The 11,083-nt window shown below is 43.3% G+C and overlaps 1 protein-coding gene across 3 annotated transcripts; it reads right to left on the bottom strand.

The window, feature by feature from the left end:
• Window positions 1-1,693: 1,693 nt before the first annotated feature.
• On the bottom strand, window positions 1,694-9,294 carry csnk1e (casein kinase 1, epsilon). Of its 3 annotated transcripts, none has more exons than XM_080872639.1 (11): window positions 8,938-9,294; window positions 7,543-7,640; window positions 7,340-7,450; window positions 6,792-6,940; window positions 6,307-6,535; window positions 5,940-6,110; window positions 5,678-5,826; window positions 5,399-5,597; window positions 5,164-5,309; window positions 4,025-4,090; window positions 1,694-2,937 (listed from the first exon to the last, which is right to left on the bottom strand). In XM_080872639.1, exons 2-10 carry the CDS (start codon window positions 7,616-7,618, stop codon window positions 4,058-4,060), a joined length of 1,263 nt encoding a protein of 420 aa, XP_080728765.1. In that variant the 5' UTR covers window positions 7,619-7,640; window positions 8,938-9,294; the 3' UTR covers window positions 1,694-2,937; window positions 4,025-4,057. The 3 variants fall into 3 exon arrangements, with proteins under 3 accessions (XP_080728765.1, XP_080728763.1, XP_080728764.1); XM_080872637.1 differs by having other exon boundaries at window positions 1,694-2,940; window positions 8,938-9,286; XM_080872638.1 differs by lacking the exon at window positions 8,938-9,294 and adding an exon at window positions 8,694-8,793 and having other exon boundaries at window positions 1,694-2,940.
• Window positions 9,295-11,083: the final 1,789 nt, after the last annotated feature.

The raw sequence follows: 11,083 nt of genomic DNA on the forward strand, positions 1-11,083 counted from the left end.
TTACAGCCTTCACCTCCAAAAAAATGACCAGGTGGCTATGGAGGAGAGTCCACGAAAGTCAGCACTCTGTGGATTATTTTGGTCTTTTGTAAGCCTGGAAGCCCGGGAGGATGTTAGCTGGGCACAAGCGGTGCCGAAAGGTCTTACAAGAGACAGGGCTTAGATGGATAAGAAGTACAACAAGATGTCCAAAACTGAGCCACTAGAAATGGCCTATAGCTCTGGCTCTATGAAAAATAAATCAGAGAAGCAGAGCCCAAAAGAATAAATGTCCTGTTCTCCAAAGACACATCCAGGGTGTAGTCCCAGCTGGAAGGACAGAACCCCCTAGAGTAGTAGTGTCCAACTCCAGGCCTCAAGGGCCGGTGTCCTGCAGGTTTTAGATGTGTCCTTGATCCAACGCAGCTGATTTAAATGGCTAAATTACCTCCTCAACATGTCTTGAAGTTCTCCTGTTATGAACTAATCATTTGATTCAGGTGTGTAGACCCAGGGTGAGATCTAAAAAATGTAGGACACCGGCCCTTGAGGCCTGGAGTTGGACACCCCTGCCCTAGAGTAATATTGAAAGGGCATCTCAAAGAAAGACGCATCAAATAAATAAATAATTGGCCCTGAGAGCAGACCACGACAAAAAAGAGCCAGTCAACATCACAAAAGCAGACATTCAAAGACGAGTCACAGAGCTGGACAGCACCCAGACCTGACATGATCCAGGCTTACTAGCTAATGATGCTAACTGCACTCCATGAGGACCTGGTGAAGCAAATAACAACAGGTCCCCACCCAGATGGCAGGACAACTTTAAACTTACCAGCCTCTCCAAAACTGGGATTTTCCTCTCAGGCATTGTAGCAACCAACCCGACTAGCTACAAATCATCACATTCAAAGCTGTTCTTTGGATGATGTTGGCTGTCTTTTGTTCTGGTTCCACACTGTTTGGCAGACCTGTTGCCACTGATTTTCATTCCAATTTTTGTGCAATTCGGAATAACAGTCTTTTTCTCCCTGTTTCTCTTGCTTAAGAGCAACTTCTCGACACCCACCCTTCCACTGAGACCATTTCTGATGAGGCTTCAGTGAACAGCAGATGGATCAACTGAAGGGCCAGATGGATCTCTCAGGTTCTGTGTCAAGTCTTTGCTATATTCTTTCCTATTTCTTAAAAAGATGGCATTTGAATATTGTCCACCACACACAGGTTTTCTGGAATCACTTTATTCGTGCAGAAATACTATTTTATGCCTATCAAACTGTGTTATCTTTGGCATGCTTTGAGTATTCTTCAAGTTCAAATTCCAGTTTCAAATTGGTTCAAGTCTTGTGCCTAATTTATACTTAAATGATTCACGTATCAGCATTAAGTAGCTTAAAAACAGATAACACTTCTCTGGTCAGATAAAGGAACTAAACTGAAAAAGAGGGAAAAAGCAGCCAATGTCCAAAGAAAAACTTTGAAAGACCTCCAGAAAGGCTGGAGAATTGTTGCTTAAGACCACCGGAAGTAAATTTTAAAGAAATCTTTAGACTTTTGTACAGCATTAGTATTCTGAGATCAGTTATGACTATGATATATACTAAAATATAATTTAAGTATGTTTCCATCAAGAGAAAGATATCATTAGAAGTTTGTATAAGGTGTGTATATTTTTTATTGAATCAGAAAATATACACAAATATCATATTAATAAAGTTGAAGCATGGTAAAGAAATGTACAGGACATCAGTCATCATCCTCTAATCAGAGACCTCCATCCATCCTGACAGGCCTGGGTTAAAATACCGATGAGTACATTTTATATTATAACAAGAACCTTTCTGTCATTGCCTGCCTCAGTGCAAACCAAAACAAACGCGAGGCAGACTCTAAAGGTTTCCGGTAAAGTTTCACTTTCTGTCCCAGGTGTGTCAGGAGGTACTCTTCTCTCCAGCTCCGTCTTTAAACAATCTGTCACATTCTGGCAAAAGTATGTACACATTTTACATGTCATATAAAATGGGACAAAAGCAAAAGTAAAGAAAAATACAAATGTAACACCAGACTTGCTCACCACCAAGATCTTACAACTTTCTCGAGTCTCTTCATGCCTGGAGTTGCAAGCTGGACTAAGGCTTCATCATATCATACAATCCACGTTATATCCCGATCTCTGCTCGTGGCAGTCTTTTTGCACTTTTCACATTCAGTAATGTTTTCAGTCTTCCTTAGGTAAGACTGTAACAAATGTGCTGAAAAATAGGAACTCCTAACAGGTTTTACAGCCTCCCTCTTCCTCACAACTAGCTTTCCTTTCTTCTGGCTCTCTAAAGCAAAGCTGAAGGCAAAACGAACGATTAGGACAATAACACAGACAGACACGTTTACTGACGAAAAGCAGCCTCGCTCCCATTTATCCCCTTCCTCTGTTCCTCTCGGTGGTCCACGTTAAAGCAATCGCCTGGCTCGCCTCTCGTAGGCCTGGATACACTTTTGTTTTGCATTTGTCTCCATGTTTCCTTTTTTTTATTTTTTAAAGATATCTATTAATAATAAAGAATACCACAAGCAGCAGATGTAGCTCTCAAACATTAGCAGATTGATAGTTGTTGATTTTATCACAGGTGTAAACCACAAAATAATTGACTTAGTCCATTTTGTGCACTTTGATGGTTTATTTTATGCGAGTTGAGTTGAGCCTCTGAATTGACCGAGTCGACCCCCGTCCGGCAACACTCTCTGAAAAGCAGTATCAAACGGTTCCAGGCTAGAGTTCGTCTGTCCCACTGGTTTTCCATCATCTCAGCAAGCTTTAACACTGGGCATGCTCACACCGCATACTGACAGACACACGGACGATCGATCCCCCTTTAAGGGCCTGTAATGCTTTCTCCTCCTGCAGACACTCATGTTTTCATTCATCCATTTGAAAAGTAAGGGGTATTTGATACCCTGCAGCTGCTGAACCGCAAGAGAAAAAAAGAAGAACAAAACAGGAAAATGTTAGTCTTTAAAAGATGAAGATTTTCAGCTGATCACTCTGTGCTGCTTCTGTTTTGTAGCCTTAGTCAAATTGTAGTCCACCCGTTTATATGCCTGCTAAGTGCTGTTGTACTGCGCTACTGCTACCATTAATACTACTTAAATTCTGTTTAGAGTAAATATATTAAGTCTGCTTTTGCAGCATTTCAATTTTAAAAGAAATTTAATGACAAATGTCTTATGTTACCCTTTCCTGCATTTATAAAGTCAACTGGGATGTCATAGAGCAGTGCCATAAAACAAGTCATCAAATTTATTTGTGTCATCTTTGTGCATTTTTCCCTCTGAGCAGTTTTACTACTTCCCTCGCACCCTGCTGCACCCATACACTGTATATAAAAGATGGATCTGGTTTACAGGACTGAAAACTGAAGTTAGTTTAAAAAAAAACAACAGCTGCAATCTTTTTAATTGACCAGAAGGTGGCCGACTCCATCCATCCACCCATTTATGCTTGCCGTTCACCCCGTAGCATGGTGCTGTGTGACGAATCTGTGACGAAACTGATGTCACATTGTCTGTGCTGATTCTGGTTGGTCATGCATCTTTCAATTTTTAACTTGGAGTGCACAGCTGTGTCTGTTTTTACTGCTATTTTGATGCCAAATCAGTGCAGAAGCTCATTGACAGATTCCACAGGGGTAGAAAACAACAGACTGTGCAATGTCTTTGACTCCAGGTTTGACTTCTTCTCTTCCTATATCAGCGCTGATGTTTTGTTGATAGTGTCTTAGTGGTGACAGCTATTGCTCGGGAGAATACTGCAGCACCTGCCTGTATCTTAATGAAGACCAGAAAACCAGGGTACGTTTTACAGTGTGGCTGCACTCTTTTGACAAGTTGGTACCGTGTGAGTGTGTAGGGTGACTCGTGACAATCTATTTTCAAACTACACTATCCCTTTGATGGGGATGGGAGCTTGTTCAGCTCAAAAGCAAGGATTTTTTTTTTTTTAAATAAAAGAAACGCTGTCTGTGTGAGTATGTGTCAGACATGTCCTCACCTGCCACTGACTTGCAGGCCAGGGAGAAGGAACTCACTTTGCCAGATGTTCAAATGGCACACTGACCTGAGTAAGGAGGGAAAACGAGATGATTAAAACAAGGCAAAAGCTAAAAAATAAAGAAAAGAGACTTTCTACGCCTAAACTACGCGAGCCGTCTTCGAGTTTAATTTAAGCAGACGGCCTTCATAGAGTTTGGATCATTTTATTCACTGCAGCAAACAAAGGACAGACACTGAAAAAAACCTGAAGTGCCTACTTATTACCTGTCAAGATCATAGGATAGTCTGGACAATTAAGTTCCTTGTTTTATATGCAAGTACATTATAAAATATTCAGTCAGTGAACAAAGTCATATTTTATCCATTTGAATTTCAGGTTTGGTTCATGTAAGAATCTTTAAAGAGCTCAGAGTGGTCATTCAGGTTGTCTGCTGTCACTGCTACAGGATGTAGGCACTGAAGGAAGGCCTTGGAGAATTAGTCTGCCTTCATATCATATTTGACTTTAAGCTCCACAGTAACAAAAACTCTTCGTATGCATGTTTTGGTGGTAATTATAAGTAGATTAATGATGACTATTTTCCTGCTTCCAGTATTTCAGATATGCATCACTAGTTAGAGCAGAGTGCCAAGTATAATGAGAAAATGCAGTAATCTAAGTTAGTGCAAACTCTTCTCATCCACTTTCTCCACCAAAAAGAAGAAATAAGGAAAAAAAATTGTTTCAAAAGAGCAAAGAGTGACACCTGCTGCAGATTATTTGTGGTCAAGTTTCATAAAGTTCCTTGTAGTTCCTGTGTGCTAAACATGCCTGCATAACATGTAAGGTTCTCTGTCTTAGTTTACTGTATTAAGTTATATTTATATAGCACCAAATCACAACAACAGCCAGCTCAAAGCACTTTAGATGACGAGGTATAAACCCTACAATAATACAGAGAAAACCCCAACAATCAGACCGCCCCTTATGAGAAAGCACTTGGTGACAGTGGGAATGAAAAACTCCCTTTTAACAGGAAGAAACCTCCAGCAGAACCAGGCTCGAGGAGGGGCAGCCATCTGCTGCATGTGAGGTGATGTCTGAATATCCATCACCAGTCCTGAGTGTATAGAAAGACACAGTGCTAATCTTCCTACCTGTGATGTGGTGATGCGTGATTGGTCGAGGCGTGCAGTGAGATCGGAGGAGGAGACATTAGCCGGGGCCCCGCGATGAAGCCTCATGGCCACCTTCCTCTCTCGCTCAGCTCGCTCTGCTCTCCCAGCCTGAGGAGAGCGATTACCTGTGTGAGCACACAGAAACACACACTTAAAATGAAAACCTGAACTCTGCTGCTGCCCTCCAACACCCAGAAGAAAGCAACACCCTAACCTGACTGCTGGACCCCACGCGTAGCTGGGTTAGGAGGAGCAGCGTCTGCCTCGTTCCTCACTCTGTTGGCTGCAGAAGGGTTTGGACCCGGCGGCAAAGCTCGACCTCCCGCTCCTCTTTGGCCTCCTCCTGGTCTTTCCTCTCCATCTTTCCCCTCTCTCCTCTCCCTTTCGCCATCGTCTGTTGTCCTGCCGGCCCCCTGAGACACAAAGGAATAGCATAGATGAGAAAGTCTGCTAGAAAAGGGATAAATCTTCCAAGTCCAAGTGCGACACGCACAAACTTCAGCATGTTCCAGTCAAAGACATAGTCGTAGGAGAAGCCTTGTCGGTGGAAAAGGTTCCTGAAGAGCTGCCTTAGATAAGAGTAGTCTGGCTTGTCATCAAACCGTAGGGAGCGACACAGGTTCAGATACGTGGAGAACTCAGCTGGGAAACATAGGAGACAGAAGATTTAGAGCAAAGTCAGATGAACAGTCTGACAGAAAAACTGCAAAAACCTCTTTACTGCACTCAAGAACACCACTCTAACAGCTACTCACATGGGTAACCTTTGCACAGCACCTCGATAGGGGTGGACATTTTCTTCTCACTGATACGTTCATACTTCTGCCGCTTGGTGGCAGCCTTGAGTCCTTGCCATGGCAGAGAGCCCAGGTTGAAGTACATGAGAACATAGCCCAGAGACTCCAGGTCATCACGTCTCGACTGCTCTGTGGAGAAAAAGACGGAGCAAAGGGACGAAAAGAGAGAAGAGAATGAAACAGCAGGAAATGTAGGGAAAGAAAGGAAAAAGCTACAGCTCTGAGAATCATGTCACAATTAATAAAAAGGAATCAGAAAAATCATATTGGGGTCCGCAGAACACACACAACAAGACAGATACGCAGGCCGTCTCCGCTGCCTTACCGATGCCCAGATGGGTGTTAATGGAGGCGTAGCGAGCGGTGCCGGTTAGGTTTTTATTCTCACGGTAAGGGATGTGCTGGTGTGTCCGGGCGTCACGGTATTTCTTGGCCAGGCCAAAATCGATGATGTAGACCAGGTTTCCCTTCTTCCCGAGCCCCATCAGGAAGTTATCGGGCTTCACGTCTCTGTGGATAAAGTTCTTGGAGTGGATGTACTCGATTCTGCTGATCTGAAGACAGACAAAGGGGGTCACTAGTTATCTTGTATGCTGAGGCACAGTTAACAAAAATTTCCTTTCATGAAGGTAAACGGACGAGTCTCAGTCTTGAGGAAGTGTTTTAAAAATGGTATGAAATTCTGACAAAGTACACAGAAGCTCTCATTTGAGCTCTTAACGTGATTAGTTACTACAGATGATAGGGTGCAAGGTGGAAAAAAAGAAGCCCTGATGAGCTGTTAGGCTTTTTGTGGCCAGTCGGTCTCACCATCTGGTCTGCCAGCAGCAGGACTGTCTTCAGGCTGAACTTGCGGGAGCAGAAGTTGAACAGGTCCTCCAGACTGGGACCCAGCAGCTCCATCACCATGACGTTGTAGTCGCCTTCCGCTCCACACCACTTGATAGCCGGGATTCCCACTGTGGTGTGAGAAGGAGCAGAAATGTTAGGAAACCGAATCATTTGGAGTAAAGATTCTCACTCATATATCAACCTCTGCACATAAATAAAGCTTCAAGTTATTTATCTTATGTCCGTCACTGTGTTATCACCAGCTTAGTGCAGCAGGATGATCATTACTCCTAGTGACCATAAAGACACTCAAATGCTCATTAATTGCATTTCAGTCAAAGATAACTTGAGTTTCAATGCCTTTGTGTGCCCTGAAATGTCTTTCAAATTCACCATAATCTCTTTGCAATCATGGTTGATAGCTCTCAGCAGCCCTAAATACTCCTTAATGACCCTAAAACTATTTACTACATCTCAGCAGACCGGTAGTAAAGCTTTCAAAGAGACCCTGAAATATTTCTCTGTACCTCCACCCTGCATCATTTTGTAGAATTTGCTCTCGATGTGGAGCTGTGGATGTTTGGTCTTCACACATTCCAGTTTAATGGCTACTTCCTCTCCTGTAGCAATGTTTGACCCTGATGAGAGAAACAGAGGTTAGATCAGAAGAACTTAAGTCTACAAAACCCCAAAACTGATGGCAATTGGCACTACTTGCTTAGATACTCACCGAGATAAATATCTCCAAAGGATCCACTCCCTATCTTCCTCCCAAGGCGGTACTTGTTCCCCACCCTCAACTCCATGGCTCCTGAGCTCTTCAACTTGCTGGAACGGTTCGACAGAATCACACAGACACACACACGCACAAAGCTGTCATCAGTCACCGGTGATCAATAGAGTGAAAGGACACTGGTGAAAAGACTGCAGACTTTAGAGTACAAGCGGTTAGGCCTTAGGCTGCTGTATCAGTGAAGGGAAACAGAACTGTAAGCCTGAGCAAAGTACAATGACGTAGTGCAGCCCGAGTTGAATCTCTGGAGCCAGGAGGGAAACTGTGGCACACATGTGGCCAAAGCGTCAAAGAGACACGACCTAATGAAACACCCCTGCTCCTGACGTGTGCCGAGGATGGTTGACAGTAAATTCCAGGCAACAATGTAGGCCAATAAAGTATTTATAAACTGCATGGAGCAAAAAAAACAAGGTGAGAGTGAAGAAGAACAGAGCCTGTAGTTGTGTAACATGATTTATTAAGAACTGCAGGGGGTGGGGGGGAAATCTCACACACACACACACACTCTTCCCAAAGCACTTTAAAGGAGTCTTGATCCTGTGTACAAGTGATTTGCATAAACTTGCTATTTCTCACCGGGGTCCCCTCACAAAATTTGAATGAGTCATGTTTTCCTCATCCTGGCCCTAACTGTGTGCACAGCCCTGAAATGAGGACATGAAAGTGTGAGATGATGGAGGGGGCTTTTCGACAAAGGTTACGCTTTTACAAGCCAGCCTGACATCGCATTAATCGCTGACTAAGTCGCCCCCCCTTCCCCTTTCAGTCTTGACTGCATTGTAGACGAACCTACACATACACACCGTGCACTGCTGCACACCGCCAAACCCTTTCCAGCAGGTTTCTCAAGCTCGTTTTCTCTCTCAGCCTTCCAGGAGCTGCTGCTGCTGCTGCTGTGCTGCCAGCGTTACAAAACTGGGACCCACTATTGCAGCAAGAGACTGCAAAAACAGGCGAGACGTGGTATTTTCACCCAGCGTGCTGTTGCCCCAGATATCACAAAGCAAATGAGGAAGGCCGTGCATGCACAAAAACCCCAAAAACCCCACAAATCCAAACAAACAAATAAATAAACAACAACATACCGTTCATGTCTGGATGGCCATCAGATATGGTAATAATTCCCCATAACCGCACCCTCCACACAGGACCTCTGATCGAGCGCACCCCCTCGCCCACCTGAACACGACTATCTGGACTCTGTTTGGCTAACCCAAGCCCTCCCCCCTCCACGTCTCTCTCGCTCTCTCTCACACACACAGACATCTTCGCCAGCCAACATACACCCACCCCCCGAAAACCCTCACCACCATCCCTGCACCTTCTCACCGGCTTCGTGGTCGTCCGTCGTCTCACTCAGGACCCTGGACAGCGACGTACCGATGCGGCTTCGGACGGCTCATAGCCTCGGAGATGCGTGACCCAAACCCGAAGTGTCGACCAAAAAATTACCAGCTAATCCGAGACGACCCGGAGGTGGAGATGCGACTAGAGGAAGCTCCGTGGAGTCACGTTTATTTAATGGAAAAAAAAATCTGAAACTAGACACCGAGGTCCTCCTCTTCCTCTCTCCTTTGGCTGCTCCTCTCCGTCTCCCCCTCACACCCAGCCCTCCCTCACTCTACACCATTGACAATATCAATGATGTCATGCACAGGCTTGCAGAGATGCCCGGATTGTCTTAAAGCAGCAGGGCTGCTGAGAGCTGCTGCTTGCAGGCATGAATGAAGCGCCCTGATGCCACCAGCTGCACTCTGATCTCCCCTCGCTCTCAGCAGACTCTAAAATTAAAGCACAATAGAGAAGTATAAGATGATCACCGCCCTGCGTCTGCTGGAGTAAGCTATGTGCCTGTGTATGGAGGACCGAAGCTGCCAGGATTAAAAAATAAATAAATAAATAAAAAAATTAAAATATTAAAACTTAATAATAAAATATCGTTTCCGTTACTTCTATTATTCAGTTTTCTATTAATTATCCTATTTATTTATTTATTTATTTATTTGTGTTCCCATTAAATGTTTTTGCATATTAAGTTGCTCATTCGCTCTGTGATCCCACAATTTTACCCGCCCAAATAAAAGGTAGATAATTAATGATTGAAAGTCAGATGTGTACTTTATTAGGTACACCTGTCAGTTAGCACAAATAACTAATAATGACAGCAGGTCAATGCATTTAGTCATGAAGACATGCTGAATTTTAAACTGAGGATTAGGATGGAGGTTAAAGTGACTTTGGTGCAAGATGGTCAGAGCGTTTCAGAAACTGCTGATCTCTAGGGTTTACAGAGCATGGTCTGAAAAAAAGAAAATATCCAGCGAGCAGCAGTTCTCTAGATGACAATGTTGTGTTGATGTCAGGGTAGAATGGCTAGACTTTGAGCTCAAAGGTAGGCAGAAAGATTTCAAATAACCATATGCTATGCATGCATCTCTGAATGCGCAATACACATACACACAAAAGACCACGCCAGGTACCACTCCTGTCAGTTAGGAACAGGAAGACTAGGGGATCGATCAGAGCTGGACAACTAAAGACTGGAAAACAGCTGGTGTTGTGAGTCTCAATTTCTGCTTCAACATTCAGACATGAGAGTCAGTTTAGTGTAAACAACATGAAAGAATCAACCCATTTTGGCTTGTATCAGTGGATCACACTGGTGTGGTGTCCATCTACAGTGTACCCATCTTCTGATGGCTACTTCCAGCAGGATAAGGCACCACATCAGATCACCTCTAACCAATTTGGTTGACTGTACTCCACTCACCAGATTTCAATCCAACGGAGCATCTTTGGAAGGTGACGGGAAATCGTGGATATGCAGCTGACAAGTCTTCAGTAGCTGTGCTATCATGATAATATGGACCAAAATCTGTGGAATGCTTCCAGCACCTTGTTGAATTTGTGCCATGAAGAATTACGGCAGTTATGAAGGTAAAAGTGGATCCAACCCAGTAGTAGGGAGATCTAACAAATAAAGTGTCTATTCCAGTGTTTTCACAGTTTTTATCATTTAGATTTTATTTACTACATTAAAAAAAAAAAAAAAGTATCAGGCTGACATTCCTGTTTACTGAAGATTCATTTTATCAATTGAGTATCTAGCTAAAGAAAAAATAGCTAAAATCGAATTGTTTTGATTACAGGGTTGACTAATGACCCAACATTTTGATGCCATCTGACATTTCACCCCTGGAAATGTCAACACTTCATTTTATCCTATTAAGACATTTGATAGTGAGATCATAACTGGCGTATGATTTAAGTCAAAAGATGTTTTGTGAGTTCAGTGACCATGACCTTTTTTTTCTTTAAATGTTCCTTCCTATGTCAGAGAAAATCAATTTAGTTCATCAAATCGTAGACAAAAATACTTAGAAAACAAAATCCTGAAAGCACAAATAACAGTCTATGCCACCCTCGACTTCTCAAGAAAACTACTCAGAGGCACAAAGTGAAAAAAAGACAGTGC

The sequence above is a fragment of the Rhamphochromis sp. 'chilingali' genome (genome assembly GCF_963969265.1).
Source record: "Rhamphochromis sp. 'chilingali' genome assembly, chromosome: 22".
Taxonomy (NCBI): domain Eukaryota; kingdom Metazoa; phylum Chordata; class Actinopteri; order Cichliformes; family Cichlidae; genus Rhamphochromis; species Rhamphochromis sp. 'chilingali'.